Source organism: Saimiri boliviensis, chromosome 3 (genome assembly GCF_048565385.1).
Source record: "Saimiri boliviensis isolate mSaiBol1 chromosome 3, mSaiBol1.pri, whole genome shotgun sequence".
In the NCBI taxonomy this organism is placed as follows: domain Eukaryota; kingdom Metazoa; phylum Chordata; class Mammalia; order Primates; family Cebidae; genus Saimiri; species Saimiri boliviensis.
Genome location: NC_133451.1, coordinates 7016192 through 7036979, shown reverse-complemented (window position 1 = coordinate 7036979; position 20788 = coordinate 7016192). Strand labels below are relative to the sequence as shown.

General features: G+C 51.8%; 1 protein-coding gene across 3 annotated transcripts in view; it reads left to right on the top strand.

Moving 5' to 3' along the window:
* The window catches only part of EVC (EvC ciliary complex subunit 1), a 96023-nt gene extending 76790 nt beyond the window's left edge, over positions 1–19233 (top strand). The window contains exons 13-21 of one of the 3 annotated variants that reach the window (XM_039468093.1): positions 531–640; positions 3966–4176; positions 5518–5724; positions 8854–8998; positions 10699–10810; positions 14847–14973; positions 16200–16293; positions 17023–17134; positions 17634–19233. In XM_039468093.1, coding sequence (XP_039324027.1) covers positions 531–640; positions 3966–4176; positions 5518–5724; positions 8854–8998; positions 10699–10810; positions 14847–14973; positions 16200–16293; positions 17023–17134; positions 17634–17715 — 1200 coding nt within the window. In that variant the 3' untranslated portion in view covers positions 17716–19233. The other 2 variants (XM_039468092.2, XM_074395876.1) reach the window with 2 other exon arrangements.
* Positions 19234–20788: the final 1555 nt, after the last annotated feature.

Below are 20788 nucleotides of genomic sequence, written 5' to 3'. Positions count from 1 at the left end.
AGAACAGTTAAGGCAGCTTTGAACAAGAGGATAAGCGGGGGATCTGCCCTTGCTGCACTGACATTTGATTGCTGCAGCATTAGCAAGCATGGTGTTGGTGCAGAAATAGACAGACCAATAGAACAAAATAGAAAACCTGGGACAAGATGTGCGTGTATACGTTGATTGTACAGACAAGGTGGCATTGGAGGAAAGCCAGAAAAAAATGAATTATTTAATAAACAGGGTTGGGACAATTAATTATCCATTTATCCAGAGAAAATTAGACTCGTTCCTCACTATACAGAAGATAAATTTTAGATACTTTGATTTAAAATTTTCCTATTTGCATTTTTCCTGAATGTTTCTATTTGCATTTAAAATTAAAAATTTTCCTATTTGCATTTTTCCTACATGCAAATAGGAGAGATGCTATGCTTTTAGAAGAAAATACGGGAGAAAATATCAATGAAATCGAGGCAGAAAGGGATAAAAACAAAACAAAAAACAACTAACCACCTACCCGCTCTGTCCCTCTGCCACGGGTTCAGGTGTGGATGGAGGAGTGTGCGCTGTCCAGCGTGCTGCTCACGCAGCTGCGGGAGGATCACGAGAGCACCATCCAAGGCGTCTTGGGCCGACTGGGCGGCCTCACTGAAGAGTGAGTACAGCTCTCTGAAGGCCTGGGGCTTGTGTCCTGTGTGATGCTTTGTCCAGCCTCAGCGTCCTCATCTGAACAGTGGGTACACTGACTGCCCCTCGCCTTCCTTTGGATGTAGATGACTTAACATTTCTTAGCCTTGATTTCCTCATCTATAAAATGGGCTAATGATGCCTACTTCATAGACTCGTCTGTCATAGGAACTTTTTTAAACAGCTTTTTTCAGGTATAGTTTACATACATTTGTTTTATGAGTATAATTCAATGATTTTTAGTAAATTTACTGAGTTCTACCCCTATCACTGCAATCCAAATTTAGAACATTTCTGTTACCCCCAAAATTGCTATGTGATCACAATTGTAAAAAGATCTCTTGTGCCCAATTGCAACCACTCCCCAATTTATTATCAGTTTTTATATTCATTTTTCACATTTTTGCTATAACTATTAGTGCAATATGGTCTTTTCAATTTGCTAGAAAGTAATTTTTCCTTCTTTCATATAAAAAATACACACACACACACACACACACACACACACACACATGTATTTTTTTTTTTTGAGCTAGAGTCTTGCTCTGTCACCTGAACAGGAGTGCAGTGGCACAATCTTGGCTCACTGCAACCTCCCTCTGCTTCCAGGGTTCAAGCGACTCTCCTGCTTCAGCCTCTCAAGTAGCTGGGTTTACAGGTGCAAGCCACCACGCCCAGCTGAGAAAAAAATTTTGGATATAGCTATTTTTTAGTTTTATTTTTCAATTTTTTATTTTAGATTCAGAGGGCATAGGTGCAGGCTTGTTACAAAGCTGTATTGCGTGATGCTGAAGATTGGGGTGCAGCTCCCCTCACCAGGTAGTGGGCACAGCACCCATAGGTCGTTTCTGAACCTTGCCCCCTCTTGTGGTCCCCAGTGTCTGTTGTTCCCATCCTTACATCTATATGTGCCTCATGTTTCGCTCCCACCTGTGAGAACATGCAGTGTTTGTTTTTTTGTGTCTGCATTAGCTTCCTTAGGATGATGGCCTCTGGCTGCATCCATGTTACTGCAAATAACATGATTCCATTCTTTTTATGACTGCATAGTATTCCATGGTGTATATGTACCACATTTTCTTTATCCACTCCACCTAGATTGATTTCTTGTCTTTGCTTTCGTAAATAATGCTGCAGTGAACATATAAGTGCATGTGTCTTATTGGTAGAATTTATTTTCAATTTCTTTTCCTTTGAGTATTGATATTACTATTTTTTTTAGTTGTCCAGCCCTTTCCAGAAAGCAAATTGTGTATACCATCAAGAAGTAGGTGTCTAGCTATGAAACTGGATAATACGGGGGAGACATCAGAAGAGCCTGGTGGCCAGGTGTGCTGGCTTGCGCCTGTAATCCCAGCACTTTGAGAGGCTGAGGTAGGCAGATTGCTTGAGCTCAGGAGTTCGAGACCATCCTGGGCAACATGGTGAAACCCCGTCTCTACTAAAATACAAAAAATTAGCTGGGTGTGGTAGTGAGCACCTGCGGTCCCAGCTACTTGGGAGACTGAGGCTGAGAATCGCTTGAGCCCCAGTAGCAGAGGTTGCAGTGAGCTGAGATCGCGCCATTGCACTCTAGCATGGGCTACCTAATGAGACTCCATCTCAAAAAGAAATAGAAGATAATGGAAGCATAAGTAGTCTTGGACCAGGGAGACCTGGTGAGCCATACTGAAGACAACAGAGAGTGATTGGGGGGTTTGTCTAGCCTGAAAACATGTGTCTTTTAATTGTATTAATGTTTAGTCCATTTATGTTTAATGTAAATCCTCATGCTGATATGTATTTGGGTTTTCGTATCAGTTTATGGAAATTCTCAGCTGTTTTCTCTTTAGATCTTCCCCTGCCCATTCTCTCCCTCCTCTCTTTTTTTTTTTTTTTTTTTTTTTTTTGAGACAGAGTTTCGCTCTTGTTACCCAGGCTGGAGTGCAATGGCGCAATCTCGGCTCACCGAAACCTCCGCCTCCTGGGTTCAGGCAATTCTCCTGCCTCAGCCTCCTGAGTAGCTAGGATTACAGGCACGAGCCATCATGCCCAGCTAATTTTTTTGTATTTTTAGTAGAGACGGGGTTTCACCAAGTTGACCAGGATGGTCTCGATCTCTTGACCTCGTGATCCACCCGCCTCAGCCTCCCAAAGTGCTGGAATTACAGGCTTGAGCCACCGCTCCCGGCCTTCTCCCTCCTCTCTTTCTGGGACTCCAGTGACAGAAGTTATGATGCTTTTCCACCTTACCCCATATGTCTCTTACATGCTACTCTGTATATTTTATTCTTTTCTTCTCTGTGGTTCAGCATGGATATTTTCCTTTGAGGTACCTCCCAGCCACTCTCTCTTCAGCCATATTTTATCAGGTACCAAACTCATATCTTGAGTTGTTCATGTCAGTTATTGTGTTTTCAGTTCTAGGATGTCCATTTGATTTCTTGTATAGTTTTCCAGTTATCTGCTGAAATTCTTCGTCTTATTTAGTTTCTGGAACATATTAATAATAATTAGTGTAAAGGTCATTGTCTGACTATTCTGCTTTCTGATATCTGAGGGCATGTTTCTGCTGTTGGTTTTCTCTTTATTTTCAGTTAATCCTCTTCTATTTGCATGTCTGGTTATTTTTATTGGATGATGACCACTAAGCGTGAAGGACTGTAGAGCTAATTCAAGGCTTCAAATGATAGGATCTTCTTTCAGAGAGGATTTGTGTTACTTCTAGTGGGAATTGCAGAGAGTGGTAGATTCACTCCACCCATGTTGGAATTTAGCTGATTCTGAATTAGATCTTTGTGGGGAGGGACTTTTTTCCTAGCATGAGGCACCCACCAAAAAGCCTGGAGTGTTTGCCAGCCTCTCCTTGGTAGCTGACTCTCAGACCTCTGTTCACCTCTCAGCCTCTCAGCAGATGCCTCAAGTTATACAGCCAAATGAACCTCTCTGGAAGACTGAAGTTTTTACATGCATCACTGAAATAGGAACTCAAAAATAGCTCAAGATTTCTGCTTTGGATGTGCTGATTTTGAGTTACATCATTAATTTGAGTGGCTGCATACCCTAGGCTGCCATACACATGGATTGGACAGCCGGGCAGGTTGTGATGAGGTTAAAAAGATTAATAGACAAGTAGATAGCGGTGGGGTGCCCAGGAGGCACCCATGCCTAAGAGGATGGCAGCAGAGGGTGGTGATTCCACTCTGCTTCCTTTTGGAGGGGCTCCCTGTGGGCTCTGGCTGTTTGTGGGGGGAGCTTCTCACTGGCTCCGTGAAGCCAAGAGCATTGACCCCACCCCTACCTGCTTTTCTCAGGTCCACGCGGTGTGTCCTGCAGGGCCATGACCTGCTTCTGCGCTCGGCCCTCCGGAGGCTGGCGCTCCGCGGCAGTGCCCTGGCCACCCTGACGCAGATGCGGCTCTCGGGGAAGAAGCGCCTCCTGCAGGAGCTACGGGAGCAGCGTGCGCTGGAGCAGGGGTCCTCCCAGTTCCTGGACGAGCATCAGTGGCAGCTACTCAGGGCCCTGGTAGGACCACCCATTTCAGACAGGTGCTGCCCCTGCAGCAGCCCCCAGCTTCTGAAGTGGAGGTTTGCCAGAACCCAAATCCTACCACCCCCGGTACTGCAGGGCAGGGTATTCATTCGCTGAGGCTGTCGTAGCGAGGTTCCACAGACCGTGTGGCTCACACAGCACACATTCCCTGCTCACCATCCTGGAGGCCCGAGTTCTGAGATCCGGGTGTGGGCTGCTTTGATTCTGAGATCCCTCTCCTTGGCTTGTAGATGGCCGTCTTCAACCTGTGTCCTCCGGGTCCTTCCTCTGTGGGTGTCCAATCTCTTCTTATAAGGACACCAGGCATACTGAATCGGGGCCCATGCTAATGACCTCTTGACTTTAATCACCCCTTCGAAGGCACTATCCACTTACTGACCTCCCATGCTGAGGTACCTGGGCTCAGGGCTTCAACATACCCATTTTGAAGGGGCACAATTTAGCCCATAACAAGTGGAGACAATGGAGGCCCCACAGGGCCAAGCAGGTGCCAAAACGTTCTAGTGTCCCTAATATAAAGAGAATTCTACTGGAAAAAAAGCATATCTGGAATCAGAGGGAGACAGGTGCAGTTGTCTTTGGGGGCATGGGAGAGAAGGCCTCTGTGATCTCTTTGAAGTGTGATAGCAGATGAAAGAAAGAATAGGTAAGTTGCAGAGCTGGGATTTACACCCAAGTAGGCTGACTGCAGGCCTCTGGCATGAAGCCGCCAAGCTCTGGGAGCAGCTGCTGCTATTTGACCCACACATGAGGCCCAAGTCCACAGTCTCTTTACCTCTGTCCAGGAGAGCTCTGAGGGGCAGGCAGGACTCACTGACCTCGCTCCAGTCCCGCTCACTTCTTTATCTTGTTTCTACAAATTACGGCAGCCCCCGGGGCCCTGTGTGCCCTGCGTCTCTTGTGGTCTCCTAAGAGACTCAGATCTGGCTTCAAAACCTGGCTCTGCTGTGTGACTTTAGAAAGTTACTTAAATTCTCCAAGCCCTTGTGTCTTCCTCAGTGCTAGCGTTCAGGTCTCAGGATGTTCTGGAAGGGCAAGCAAGGCCCCCCCACCATCTTGTGAGGGGCCATAGATGGTACTGGGCACAGAGATGGTGCTCAATAAACGCCCTTTCTCTGGGGAGTGGAATCTTCAACAGACACCTAACCCCATCCATTGACTTTGGCAAGCCTAGAGAGGCCACCTCTTTCTGCCCTTTCCATCTCTTTTCCAACCTCTGAGCCATGGATAGGACCAACCCCATATCCCAGTGCTGGCCAGAGCTTCTCTGTGAAGGGAGCACTTGGCCCTCGCTCCCAGTGCTTTCCCTCCCAGGAGGCGCGTGTGCTGGAGGAGGCCAGCCAGCTGGACGAGGAGGCTCAGCAGACGCGGCTGCAGCTCCAGCAGCGGCTCCTGGCCGAGGCCCAGGAGGTGGGGCAGCTTCTGCAGCAGCATGTGGAGTGTGCCATCGGGCAGGCGCTGCTGGTGCACGCACGGAATGCGGCCACCAAGAGCCGGGCCAAGGACAGGGATGACTTCAAGGTATGTCCTGACCCTGGGAACACCAAGGGCAAGAAGGATCAGGGTAGGGTCCATGCCTGGGTCTGCTCCTTGCCACACCCTTCATGGAGCCTGTGGCCTTGTCGACTTTACCTGACTTCTCTGAGCCTTGTTTTTCTCACCTGTAAGATGGGTCTTCTCCCTCACAGAATGGGGAGGTCCCTGGTTCTCCTCCTGCCGCGGGCCCTGTGCTGCGTCATCCTGCGAACTGGCTCTGTCCTTACAGCAGCCCTGAGTGCGATGTGGTGGCACCAGAGCCACACTGTCGGTCAGTGGCAGAACCAGGATCTGAGCCAAAGTCGGCCGTCTCCCAGAAAGAGAGAGACGTGTGCTTTCCCTGCCCCTGGCTGTCTCTGCTGAGACACTGGAGCTTTCTGGAGTTCACCCTGATGGCTGAATGATGCCACAAAAAATCAATTTGGCTTAAGTAGACTGGTTTAACTCCTTATATTCACAAGAATAAAAAACAATAGCAATAAAAATGGGAACAGTAAGAAGTCACATTAGCACTGCACTGAAGTCGAAGTGCTTTTTCCCACCTTGTCTTGTTGGATTCTCTCCACTACCCTGGCACGGTCAGGATCACTTTTCTTCCCACTGGGGACAAAAGAGGCCTATGATTGGGCAGAGAATACATTTCCAGCCTCCAGCCTAGTGAGGGGCCACCCCTGGGCTGCCGGAGCCTGACCAGCATGCACACTGCATCTGCCTGGTGCTCCCCTTACGAGCTGTAAGGAGAGGTGAGCCACCCCTTATAGCACCTCGCTCACTGCAGGTCACTGCAGAAAGGGTGTCTGCACCCGGGGGACAACAGCAGGGGACAGCCCTGTGCCCAGCAGGCAGCCCTGGTATCAGGAAGTGCAGGAGCACTTCCAGGCGTCTTCCAAGGGGCTCCTTTCATCTCGGTAAAACAAGTCACTTTGTGTGTCTGTGCAACAAAGAGGTTGGGCCCACATTTCTGCAACACCCCGTCTTATTCTAAATATCTCACCTCTGCCTCAGATTATCCAAACATTAGGGCTGTGCCTGGCTGGTGATATTGGGAATGTCACCCCATCCCTAAAACTGTCCGCATGTTACCTAATAGTAAATGCTCACTGCATGGAAATGGAGTAAGAAATGAGTGTCAGATGTTGTCCTCAGCTTTCCAGAAGGATTTTGAGTCGAGATTGAAAATGAGTGCCCCCACAACTTCACGCTTACAAAAAAGAACACTGAGCTTAGTTTCTAGAAGGATGGTCATTTATTCAACCTCTATTCAGGGGCTTCCTGGAACGCTAGCACAAATGTGTGTGCTGATGGGTACAGGAGACTGGCCAGAAAATAACTGAGAGGAGGAGAGAAGGGGTGGTCAGGGGTGGAGGCCTGGGGAAGGGAGGAGGGGTGGGTGCAGAGTGGGGTGCTCGCCGCTCTTCTGTGGCAGGAGCATACAGGGTGTGAAGATGTGGGTGGGTTTGCTGACCTTCATGAAAAGAGGATGGGAGCTCCCGATAGGAAGGGCAAGGCTGAAGCCCACGTCTTTGGAGGGATGGAGTGGGAGCCCCTTTGGAGATGGGGCAGAGGAGGAGGAAAGAAGCATTGGCAGTAAGGGATGAGCAGGGGCTTGGGAGTTAGAAGACCAGCTCAGACCTGCGCTGCCACCCGGGCCATGAAGTCTCCTCACCTCTGCAGCCTGCACTCCACCCCTGTGCTCAGGTACCTTTCTCAGATGCTACACTGAGAGTAGGTGGGTGTTTTTTCTTACCCAAAGCATAGGACCATCCAATAAATATTTGTTACAATGGGGATGAACTTTTCTGGCCTTTGCCCATCTTCTTTTTTTTTGAGACAGAGTCTTGCTCTGTCACCCAGGCTAGAGGGCAGTGGCTCGATCTCAGCTCACTGCAACCTCTGCCTCCCGGGTTCAAGTGATTCTCCTGCCTCAGCCTCCTGAGTAGCTGAGATTATAGGCATGCACCACCATACTCAGCCAACTTTTTATTTTTAGTAGAGACAGGGTTTCACCATGTTGGTCACGCTGGTCTCGAACTCCTGACCTTGTGATCCTCCCACCTTGGTCTCCCAAAGTGCTGGGATTATAGGCTTGAGCCACCGTGCCAGCCTCTGCCCATCCTCTTATGGAGAAAAGGTTGATAACTTTCTCGGTGCACAGCCAACACATCCCCAATGATGGGATGTCTCAGCATCTCCTATCTTTTCTGCTTTGGTCTCAGATGCATCGTGCAGAAATGTAGCTGCAAGTAACATGACTCAAAACAAATAGCAGTTACTCACCCCCTACCCCAAGAAATGTGGTGGTGTGTGACCCCAGGCTGCCACAGTGGCTTTGTGATGTGACCAAGGACAAGGCTCTTTCTTTCTGACCCTGCATTCTTACTGTTAATTTATTGCTTCATAGTCTTAAAATGGCCACTGTCACGCCAAGACATCAGGCCTGCATTCCAGGCAGGCAGAGGAAGCAACAGTCTTTCACCTGCTCAGCTTCCGCCTTAATGTTTAGAAAGGGAAGGCCTCAGCCATGCACAGTGGCTCACGCCTGTAATCCCAGCACTTTGGGAGGCTGAGGTGGGCAGATCACCTGAGGTCAGGAGTTTGAGACCTGCCTGGTCAACATGGCAAAACCCCCATCTCTGCAAAAAATACAAAGAATCAGCCAGGCCTGGTGGTGCGCTCCTGTAATCCCAGCTACTCGGGAGGCTGAGGCAGGAGAATCACTTGAACCTGGGAGGTGGAGGTTGCAGTGAGCTGAGATTGCACCACTGCACTCCAGCCTGGATAATAGAGTGAGACTCCGTCTCAAACAAACAAACAAAAAGAAAAAAAAAAAAAAAAAAAAAGGGAAGGTCTCTTAGCAAACTTTCCCTAACATCACATTTCCTTGGCCAGAACTGGATGAAACAGTCAGGCCTAGACATCCCTGGCCTAGGAAGATAGGATTACCATGACTAGTTTAAACCAGCCATGCACTCACTGGCTGCTTCCTGACCAGTCCAGGTTGGTGAGTAGGTAGAAGAATGGAACCAGAGCACAGGGAGACAGGGACTGGATGGGCCGTGGGTGGCTCCCATGTGTGACTTCTCTGCTGTCCCCGTCCTTCCTTTCTCCCCTCAGAGGACGCTGATGGAGGCAGCAGTGGAGAGCGTCTACGTGACCAGTGCTGGTGTCAGCCGCCTGGTGCAGGCGTATTACCAGCAAATTGGGAGGATCATGGAGGACCACGAGGAGAGCAGACTGCAGCACCTGAAGGCACTGCAGGGTACGGGACCCCTCAGGGAAGACACAGAAGATGCTGGCAACATGTGCTTTTAGTTCGAAGTGGAATGGGATGTCAGATGTTGTGAATTTTATGTTTGGGCATTTAATTCTTTCAGTGTTTTAATGTAGTTATTTATCCCTTCTTTGTCTCAAAAACCTTTTTCAAAAGGCCCTTAAAGAAACACAAGCGTAAGGACACATCCATTGCAGTGCGAGTGTTTTAAGTCGATCACCCAGGACGAGGATAGGACCCTGAGGTAGAGTCAGGACGAGGCTTATCTGGGACAGCAGTCCCCATTACATTTACTATACACTTTATTTCTATTATTATTCCATTGTAATATACGATGAAATAATTATGCAACTCACCATCATGTAGAATCAGTGGGAGCCCTGAGCTTGTTTTCCTGCAACTAGGCAGTCCCATCTGGGGGTGATGAGAGACAGTGACAGATCACCAGGCATTAGATTCTCATAAGGGGAACTCACCCTAGATCCTTCACATGTGCAGTTTGCAGTAGGGTTCACGCTCCTATGAGACGCCAATGCCGCGGCTGATGTGACAGGAGGCAGAGCTCAGGCGGTGATGTGTGCGGTGGGGAGCGGCTGTAAGTACAGATGAAGCGCCGCTCACTCACGTGCCGCTCACGTTCTGCTGTGTGGCTGGGTTCCTGACAGCCAGGGACCAGTACCAGCCTGTGGTCCAGGGGTTGGGGATCCCTGATCGAGGAAATCTGCCCGCAAATCCTACTTGGACGTGAAATGTGATTTTGTCTGTGAGCTTCCTGGTGGTCAAAGAGATGGAGACCTACTTAGTTAAAGCCACCACAGTGACCATGAGCCCAGTGGCCCAGGGGGTGTTTGAGACCTTGAGAATGTTCCCCCATGGGCTCTTGTAAAGGCCACTCTGGGGTGATGGAAAGGACAATATCCCCAGTTCCAGTAACCTACGGATAATGACGATTGGAAGCCAGTTTCTTAAATGGTCTTCTTCTAACACCCTCCCCTGAATCCAGAGCTTCAGCCTCCCCAGTAGCTGGGATTACAGATGTGGGTCACCAGGCCTGCCTGATTTTTGTATTTTTAGTAGAGACAGCGTTTCACCATGTTGGCCAGGCTGGTTTCAAACTCCTGACCTCAGGTGATTCACCCATCTCAGCCTCCCGAGCTGCTGGGATTACACACGTGAGCTAGGTCGCCCAGCCTCACTTTACTTTTAAAGCTTTTAAAAGTCAAGAGTTTCCTGAGCAGCTTAACCTGCAAACAAGGAGGAGCTCCAAGAAACGGGGGGCGTGACTTCAGAGCCCAGACCTCCCAGCTCCTTGGAAACACCGGCTTCGGCACTGCCCTGACTCTGCCTGGCCAATCGCTTTTCCTATCTGGTGTGGCTTTTTGAGCTTTTTGTGGTGCCCGCTCAGGGTTGACTTTTTCTTATTCGACCTCCCTTTTCTCCTGATATGAGAAAGCTGGAGATGGAGCAGGTGGAGGGACGCACCACAGATCGCTTCCTTCTGCAGCGCCTGGCCCACTATGAAAGCCATGTCATTCATGCACACAGCGCCCTGTCCCTGTGCTGGTGCAACGGCACACTCTTTGAGAGCTGGTGTGTCCTGCTCACCCTGCCCCCCAGAACCTGCCCCAGACCTAGCACAGTTGATCCTCCAAAGAGACCCCTTGATTGTCCTGTGTTAAATGATCTAGGTGAGAGAATGGAAAATTACAAGCTTCGGAAAAAGCAGGAGCTCGGCGACCCTTCGTCTGGCGGCAGGACAGCAGGTGACGCTCACGAGGCCTCCCAGGCGGTCCACCAGAGGTGAGGCCCCAACTGAGGTCCCACGTAGGGGCGTTCTCTACCCCTTCACGTGGCGTGTCTCTCTGTGGCGCTGTCGGCGGGTTCCACTGCATGCATGGCCCATGGACTTGGGCACCATCAGCCTCCCTCACCCGGTGCCTCTGTCCTGGTCTCTGCCCTCCATGCAGTGCCTGGAATGGCACCTGGCACAGATGAGTGAGCAGGTCAAAGTGTGGTGGTGGCTTCGTTCCCAGATTTAAGTGGCAATCACAGCCCGGACATGCACCTCCCCTCTCGTTCTTTGGGCGTTCTCAGAAGCAGACCTTGACGAGGATTTGGGGGCAGGTTGTGTACATGGGAGGTGACCCGCAGAAGCACAGTGAGAGGGCAAGGAGGTGAGGAAGAGGTGGCTGCTTCCTGGGACTGTGACCATCACAGTAAGTGCACATGTAGCAGCTCAGGCCATGCAGATGTCCTATCCCGAAGTGCTTGAGGTCAGCAAGCGGGCTTGGCTCTCCTGGCTTCTTCACTCCTCACAAGGCCTGAGTGAAGGGGTCAGCCGACCGGGCTGTTATTAGGAGGCCACTCACTAATAGCTGTCAGGAATGCCCTGCTGCAGGGTTGCACAGACTGAACTTGCCCTGACTTTCCAGGCTCCCAGTGAACTAGGGTCCCGCAGTCCTCAGATGTGGGGCGCAGAAGCATCCCTCAGCTTTCCTGCTAAACTTGTAGGTTCTGGGAGCACAGCCCGGAAACGTGGGCTCAGAAGGTAGGAGAGGAGCCCAAGAATCTGATTTTCAGCCACACCCCTCCCCACTAAGGGTTCTGATAGATGTGGTCCAAGGGCTTCACTTTGACCCAGGCGATCGAAGAAAAGGAGCCCCAGCAGCTGCGTGGGCCAGCGTGCTTTATGAAGGAGGAAAAGGAAGCAGAGCGGTGGAGGACAGGGGGCATGACCCCATCTGTGACTCACAGCTTGTCTGTGGCTGTTGACGCCCTTCCCTCCCTCCCCCACCGCCTCGAATTCATAGAGGCAGTTTCTTTTTCCTTCTGAAAGAGCGCAAGTATAATTTTATTACAGAGCTATACTGAATAATGGTGAAGGCAGAGCTCTTAGTGTACCCATCACCCAAATAGTATTTGTTTTACCCATTAAATAATTCTCATCATCCACTCCCCTCCCATCATCCCACTGCCCTTCTGAGTCTCTGTTGTCCATCCTTCCGCTCTCTCTTTTTTTTGTTTTCAATTTTTTTCTGAGACGGAGTCTCCACTCTGTTGCCCAGGCTGGAGTGCAGTGGCATGATCCCGGCTCACCGCAACCTCCGCCTCCCAGGCTCAAGTGATTCTCCTGCCTCAGTCTCCTGAGCAGGTGGGATTACAGGCACACACCACCATGTCCGGCTAATTTTTTTGTATTTTTATAGAGGTAGAGTTTCTCCATGTTGGCCAGGCTGGTCTCAAACTCCTGACCTCAGGTGTTCGTGATCTACATGCTTTAGCCTCCCAAAATGCTAGGATTACAGGCATAAGCCACTGCACCCAGCCTGTCATTCCACTTGCTGTGTCCGTGTGCACAGTTGTAAGTGAGAACATGAGGTCTTTCTGTTTCTGAGTTGTTTCACTTAAGAAAATGGCCTCCAGTTCCATCCACGTTGCTGCCAAAGACATGAGTTCATTCTTTTGAACGAAAAGGCCAGAGATTAATAGATGAATGAGTGGATGGGGGGAGAAAGTGAGGGCTGGAGGGATGGATGATGGGGTCTTGTAGGATGCATAGGAATTTTCTGGACAAAGACGAAAAAGAAGAAGGGTGTTACTGGCAGACAGAAGAGCATGAAGTAGAAGCAGGCTGGTACTTCTGTGCCTCGGGCACACCACATGCACAGCTGCCAACCATGCTGAAGGTGGCTCTGCCTTCAGATCTAGAAATTTGACCCCATGCGGAAAATCTGTCCTAAAAGATGGGAAGGAGGTGAGCAGGGGGCAATAGTGGAAACGGGGCAGCTGGATCTGGATGTTGCTGTTTGCTGAGGAGCTGAGGGCACCCGGAGAGGGGGTAGGCTCTGCAGCTCTGTAACAGGGCTGCCTGCCGTATTAGGGATTTCCCAGAGGCTGCATCCCAGCAAGCTTCTCATTTTACAAGGGAGGGGCTGGGGCAGTTCTGAGATTTAAAATCAGGGATGGGAAGCCGGTAGGTCTCCGGTCCTTTCAAGAGAATGCTCCTCCGCGGGAATAAGATGGTTTTTCTCACGAGAAGATGCCACCTTCTGCTCAGCCACGTCACAGATGTGTGCACTCAGGGAGGCCCCACCTCTCTGGGCTTCTTCCACTGGCTTTTCTACACTGTCCTGCTGGTGCTGGGAAGCTCCTCCGAAGATCACACGGAAAGTGTGTGAGCAGGACTCCGTAAACTCCTGCGTTGTAAAGGGCGTCCCCTTCGATGGAGAGGCAGCCTGCCTGTGGGGAGCTTTTGCTTGGGCCCACTTGGGTTGTCTGCCCATTTAGCCTGGCAGGCTACACTCAGTTCACACTACTGGCCTGAATCCCATGCCTGCCAAGGGTGAGCCAGGTACAGAGCAGGGAGAGATGTGTGAGTTAGTGAGTGTGGGGTGTGGCCACAGCACAGTCAGGCATGCATGCTGGCTGCTGCAGTGGGGCAGGCAACTGCAGGTGCCAGCACAGGTACTGACTCTCTGTGAGGCTGTGGCTGGAGCAGGCACACTGCAAGCAGCTTCCCCTGCTGGCACTGTGGAATGAAGTGGTGTCTGGACGCTCTGAGATGCTGGAAACTGCCAGGGTCTGAAAGAGGGAGTAACAGCCCTGGCTCTGGGAGTTCCCAGGTCTGGGCTCCCCAAAGGACAGCAGCTCTTCTCTCCCTCTCTTCATCCACACTGAGGTGAGAAAGGGGCATGTTTCAGCCCTGATTGTGTTACAGCTCCTCTAGCCTTGCCATTTGCTGGGCCCCGAGTTCTTGTCCTGCAACAAGGAAGAATGAGGCATGGAGACAAGCAGAGGGTGAGCGAAATGAAGAGGAGCTTTATTGAGCAGTAGAGCATCTCAGAGGGCTGCTGTGGGCATCTCCTTTCTGAAGACAGGGTGGCCCAACAAGAGTTCAGCCCTCAGCAGATAACAGGAGTCCCTGGGGTTGGTGGCATTTCTCTGCTGGTACGCGTCTCATTGGTCCAACAGGTCTTGGCAGAGAGGAGGCCCTGGGGTGGGTCGCTCCTCTCTGCAGGCACATCATCCCTGGAGTGGGAGGCTTCTGTCTGCTGCAGGTCATCTCAGCATTCTCCAGCTATCAGCAGAGAGGGTAGCTCCTCTCTGCAGCTGGTCATCTTGTCATCTCTCATGCTCTGGCTGAGCCTGGGGCTTTTACAGGTCTCTGAGCAGAGAAGTGCATGTTGATTGATTTGTGGCATCCATGGGTGGGGCCAGGAAAAAGCACCATGAGTTACCTCTCTGGTACACAGGACTGTCAGGCCAGCACCCAGGCTTTAGGACTTCCCTAGCCAAAGGTGGGGCTTCTGAGCACTCAATCCCTTCCACCCAGAAGTGTTTCTGCTTCCTGGTGCTATCCATGCAGCCCAGGCTACTGCCAACAAAACCCTCCTGCAGGCCACTGACAAACTGCCCTCAGTGGCCCCTGGTTTCCCTGCCAATGCTTGTCAGTGCCAAAGCCAGGGTCTGGAGCTGGGGCTGCTGTGAATGGCACCCCCAATGGCCAGGCCCCTCTTGGGGTTCCCAGGGATCAATGACATCTAGTGGCCACTACATGCCTCCACGCAGCAGCCCTTCAGAAAGATTTGCACTGGGACCCTAGTCAGTCTGCAGCCCAGTGGCACTGACTTCCTCCCTCCCTCCCTCCCTCCCTTCCTGCCTGTCTGCCTCCCTCCCTCCCTCCTTCCCTCCTTCCCTCCCTCCCTCCCTCCCTCTTTCCCTCCTTCCCTCCCTCCCTCCTTCCCTCCTTCCCTCCTCCCTCCCTGCCTCCCTTCCTCCCTCCCTCCCTCCCTGCCTGCCTCCCTCCCTCCCTCCCTGCCTGCTTTTCTTCCCCCAGGATGCTGTCCCAGCAGAAGAGGTTCCTGGCCCAGTTCCCTGTGCACCAGCAGATGCGTCTGCATGCCTGGCAGCAGCAGGCAGGAGTCATGGACCTTCTGGAAGCCCAGCTGGAGACCCAGCTGCAGGTACGAGTTACAGAACTGGGCCTTCAAAAGGCAGTGGTTTAAAGAGGAGCAGAAATAGCAAATGCCAGCCCGTGACCACAGGTCAGCCATGGGACTGTGGTGAGGGGACACCCTGGTCCCTGTGCCTCCCCGCCTGTGGCATTGTTGACCCGCCGAGTCTCCCCTGCTGAGGATGCATCGGCCTCACCCTAGGACCCCGAGCCCCTGGAGGGCAGGTGGCCTGTGTGGATCCCTCCAGCGGCTGTAGCACCCTAAGCAGGGCCAGGCCCTGAGCAGCTGGTCAGCCCTCATCTACAGACCTGACAGAGAACTGGGCACCCCCTGCAGGTGCATGGCCACCAGGAGGCTGGTGGTATAATGGTGACTTCCGTAGTCACTCAGGCAGTGTTGGTGGGAGCTAAAATTTACCCTTTATTTACAGCAAACAGGAAGCTCAGCTCTCATGATACAAAGTGCATATTTCATCACACACAGTCCCGTTTGTGTGAGATTATACAGTGGATGTGAGGTGAGACTATAACTGTGGCTAAGCAAAGCGGCTGCCTTTAAAAAAATCAAATCTTCCAGAATGGAAGCGTCCAGCAGAGCGCTGGCCCCTGCAGTTTCCTCCATTGAGGATGGCAATCGCAGGGTGACAACCATGAGATACAGCGGTGCTGGCTGCTGGGCACTTACAGACTCTGCGGTAGACAGTCATGAGCCGAGAGCTTTGCATGCACTTTCCCACAAGGAGGTTACTGCTGCTATCCCTGCGACAGGTGGACACATCAAGGCATGCACAGGTTAAGCTGCTATCCAGGGTCTCACAGTTCATGCATCAGGGAATTCTGGTGTGTCTGGTTATGCCACGGTGTTGGCAGTTAAGAGCCAGTCTGCAGAGTCGGGCAGAAGCGGGTCCCGTCCTATTCTGCTGCACCTGCTCCGGGCAGGTCACGGAGCCCCTCTGACCTCAGTGCACTGTGCCAGCTGGAGACCCACGGCTGCTGTGAGTGAGGACACGCAGTTACGTGCAGGAGCTGGCAGATGTCAGCTCCTTCTCTCTCGGGTGCCTCCTCCTGCTCCTCTCCTCCCTGGGATGCATCTTAGAAAATTCTCCTCCACAACAGGACAGGGACGTGGTCCCTGGTGGCCAGGCTTAAGTGGCAGACTCACGTGGAGAGAGATGTAGAGAAGTCAGGAAGGCGGAGGGAAGCCCGGTTGAATGCTCCTCTCTGCTTGCGTTTCAGGAAGTGGAACAGAACTTCATCACTGAGCTGGCAGCCTTGGCCCGAGTGCCCCTCGCTGAAAGCAAACTGTTCCCCGCTAAGCATGGGCCACTGGGTGAGTCACAGATGCTTGTGCTGCAGCGGGAAGCACTCTGGGCTGAGAGATACGGGTTCTAGTTCCACATTGGCCGCTAACTAGCTGTGTGGCCTTAGGCATTGTGCCTAGCCTCTCTGGGCTTTTGTGACCTTGTCTGTAAATGAGCAGGCTTGGCTAGGCCACCCCACAGGCCCGCTTGCCCTCTGTCATTTAATAATTCCAGTTCCTGGGTCTGCTATGCACTGGCTGTGTCTCCTCACTGACTCCATTTTTCCATCTGTACAGTGGGGATAATAAGCCCTCCTCCCACCCCTGCCAGTGACAACTTCAGTGACATCACAGGGTGTTTTAACCTGGTAATGGGAGAGTGACTCAGAAGGTGGTGTGAAAACACAGAGATCTCTTAAGGCGAAAGCTATCATACTGGTGCTGGGTTTTCAGTGGCTTGTAACTTCATTAAGTCTTCCAGTCAGCTGGGCAGAATGGAAACCCAGTGGGAGCCGAGCAGACCGGAACACAAGTCCCAGCTCTGCCACTTACAGGCAGTGCAGGCTTGGGAGGGCACGTCACCTTCCTGGGCCTCAGTTTCCTCATCAGTGGAGCAGCTGTAATAGCATAAGGTACCAAGCACACACTTGGTTCACACAGCAAGGTCAAAAATGTCAGGCTGGGTGGGCGTGAGGCTGCAAGAAGTTGTCACTTGCCTGAAGTCACAGAGCCATGTGTGGATTCATCTGTCCTCTACAGAGAAGCCCCTAAGGACTAAAAGGAAGAAACCCCCACCCCGGGAAAGAGAGGATCTGGGGGTGCCCAATGACGAGGATCTTGCCTCTGGGGACCACACCTCAGGCTCGCTTAGGTATGACTGGGCCCCAGACCTATTGCCTGTGGCTGGGTTTTACACTCAGCTGCTGGATGCCAAAAGTCTGGGCGGGAGAATCCATCCCCTCAGAGGCATTAAATGTGAAGGTTCCAGAAATGACAGATATGAACGCAATTTGTGGGCAGCAAGCCATGACGACACCAGGGGTGCCACAGGGCTGTTACCCTGCCTGTCTGTGTCTCATTTGGCCAGGTGAGCCTTGGCCTACCTCCACGTCCCGTCGACATTCAGCCTGAAGTGCTGAGCAGTCCCCTCTTTGACCAGGGCTGCTCGTGGTCATGGCACTTGGATGACCTCCTACCCAAGAGAGGGAAACAGGGATTTTATTTGCTTCTTAGCAGCCCATGTCAAAGTGAAAATTGTTTTGATCACCCTTAGCTGCATTTTCATTTAATCCGATGGGGTAAATTATGGCATCAGGATGGGCGTGGAGCCTGCATACTAACCAGCTGCTTTTCTTCCCTGTTTTAAGCAGCAAAAAGCTGAGTCCACAAGAAAGTGAAGCTGGGGACAGTGAGAACTCAAAGAAGATGCTCAAGAGAAGAGGCAACTTATAATTTAAGACCAGTCAGAGGGACGGGACCTGAAGCCCTGGGTCTGGGTGTGAACTCTGCCTTTCCTCCCACAGCGCTGAGAGTCAATGAGGAGGGGGAGGACAGCCGTGTCTCTGCTTCAAAGGCTCTTTGAGATGGATGGAGAAAGAATAGAAATGTGCCCTAAAAAGCATATGTGGGTGCTATCACCTGAGAAAATTAGGCATTCCACTGTTGGAAACATGTCTCTGTGGGTTCACATTTCATTTGGCTTGGAGCCCTGGCTTGACACCTCACGGATCTTTCTTTCCCAGGAGGGACTTCATCAGGTGTCCAAGCCTCAGGCCAAGAACCCACAATGTAGACCCTGGAATCCCCAGCCCAAAGGCCTGTCTTGGCCCACCTGGGGCTGAGGATGCACAGATACATAATGACACCTGCAGAAATATATTTTCTGAGGACACTTAGAATATGAGGAAGAGGGCGTGGCCCCAGCCTTCACTTCACCTGGGGAGGGCTTCTTCCAGACAGCAGACCCCCTTGACCCTGCAGAGAGAGGTCATGGGAGCACCTACTTTCTGGATGGATAGTGAAAGCATCCAGAAATTTCCAGACCAGCCCCTTGTCCACCGCAACCAGGGGAGGACTTTCCTGCCTGGATAGAAGCTTCCAAACCAGCCCCTCTCACCACAGCCAGGAGAGACCTTTCCTACCTGGAGAGAAACTTCCAGACCAGCCTCTCACACAACAGCCAGGAGAGGCCTTTCCCACGTGGAGAAGCTTCCAAACCAGCCTCTCTCACCACAGCCAGGAGAGATCTTTCCTGTCTGGAGAGAAGGTTCCAGAAAATCACCATAGCCAGGAGAGCCCTTTCCCACCTGGAGAGAAGCTTCCAGACTAGCCCTTCCCACCACAGTCAGGAGAGGCCTTTCCCACCTAGAGAAGCTTCCAGACCAGCCCCTCACACCACAGCCAGGGGAGGCCTTTCCCACCTGGAGGGAAAATTGCTCCTTTCATTGAGGTTCAGGACTGTCACCCTGAGCACTGTGAACATTTTGGGCAAGGTCATTCTTTAGGGGAAGGAGCTGCCCAGCGCATCACAGGATGTTCCAGTGTCCCTGGCCTCTGCCCATCAGATGCCAGCACCTCCACCAGTCCTGGCAACCAAGAATGTCTCCAGACACTGTCCTGTGTCCCCGGGATATCACCCCCTGTGCTGAGTCAAAGAGTGCCTGCCCTGGGCAAAACCAGGACATAGCCATGGGTGTGTCCACAAATCCCCAGAACCTAGTGAGCCCTCTGGCTTTGGGAGCCCCTATCTCAGGGATTTTCTGGGCCATTTGTGACTTTTCATTTTTTAAACCTGAAACAGACTCTCAGTCAGGTACGAGTGACTCTTTCCCGGAAGTGGCCAAAACTTCTCAGCCGGTGAGATCTCCAAAGTTAATCGACAGCTCCCTCTTGTGGGTCACTAAAATATTTCATTATTCCATGGAGTTGTGCAAAGCTGTGGCTTCCTTGATACAATATTCTCAAAACCTACTTTGCATAGAAATCACTTTTTTTTTTTTTTTTGAGATAGAGTCTTGCTCTGTCGCCCAGGCTGGAGTGCAGTGGTGTGATCTGGGCTCACTGAAACCTTCGCCTCCCAGGTTCAAACAATTCTCATGCCTCAGCTTCCCAAGTAGCTGGGACTACAGGAATGTACTGCCCGGCCAGTGTGTGTGTGTGTGTGTGTGTGTGTGCGTGCGTGTGTGTGTGCATGTGTGTGTTAGCAGAGACAGGGTTTCACCATATTGGCCAGGCTGCTCTGGAACTCCTGACCTCGTGATCCGCCCACCTCGGCCTCCCAAAGTGCTGAGATTACAGGCGTGAGCCACTGTGCCCCACCAGAAATCACTTTTATATTGTCTCATGGCATTGTCCCTAGTGGCTTCCTGCTGGGGAAGCCTGATTTTGTGACCTGTGTATGGTAAATAAGGCCCTCCAGCAGCACCATAATTCGTCGGTTATCCTGAGCCCAGAGCTGGGCAAGTGTCTGTGGAATGATCATAGGACCCCTCTCCTCTAAGAAGGCTCACAGCTGCCTCCCTGCTGTCAAGCTTGCAGCCTGACTCCCTGGCTGTTGCATGGAGCATTTTGTTTCTGGGGTGGCTTCCTTAGCCCAAGGGAATGTGTACTCTGCTGTTTGACCCTGCCCCTGCCCCTGCCGCCTGGCTGTTGTGCTGGGCACAGTCTGGTGCACAGGCCTCCATGATGAAGATGTGTAGGCTGTGGGTGCTTTCATGTGTCACAAACCAGCACTTGTACCTGCTGGCGGGAGCGTGATGGGGACGCCACGCAGGAATTGTTCCCTGATTAAAATGAGATACGGCTATTTGGAAGACATTGCATGCTAGCCACTGTCCCTGGGCACAAGCTGGGGCCCACCCTGGAGCTGATGAGGGCTGGAAGGACGGAAGGGCTGAGCCACACGAAAGTGACACTCAGGGCCAGGCGAGAGAGAAGAGGATCAGCAGTGCAGCCCCAGGATGCCTCTCAGCTGCCCTGCCTCCACATTAGTTACCATCCCCAGTTCTTATTATGGGCTGTGGGCTGCTATGGTGATGGATGGACGTGGATTTGGAAGGGGACCTCGAGAGATGGTGTATTAAGATGTATTTGTGAATTAACTCTTGGGTGAAAATAGGATCCTCTGACCTGTACTTGAGACCCCAGGATGAAGCCGGCGTGGTTTCTGATACTCTCTCAGGGTCAGTGCACTCTGCCAGGATCCTCCCCGCCAGCCGGGGGGCATGTTCTGCAGAGCATTCCTCCTGAAGCCGTGGCCGGGACAGTGCTGATCTTGCTGTTGCCACAGAAGCCTCTCCTGCTGTTGCCAGGTTTCTGGGTGCAGGGGAGTGCTCAGCTTGCTCCTCGGTGGGCTGTTCTTGGTCCCTCACTCACCTGAGAATGGGAGGGGGGACCATGCTAGGCGTGGTGTGCTAGCAAGTAAAAATTGGACCCCAAAGAGTTTTTGCAGAAACTGATTGATTTAGGCAGAGAACGAGAAAGAAGAGAGAGAAAAAGATGAGAGAGAGATTCCACGAAGATTGTG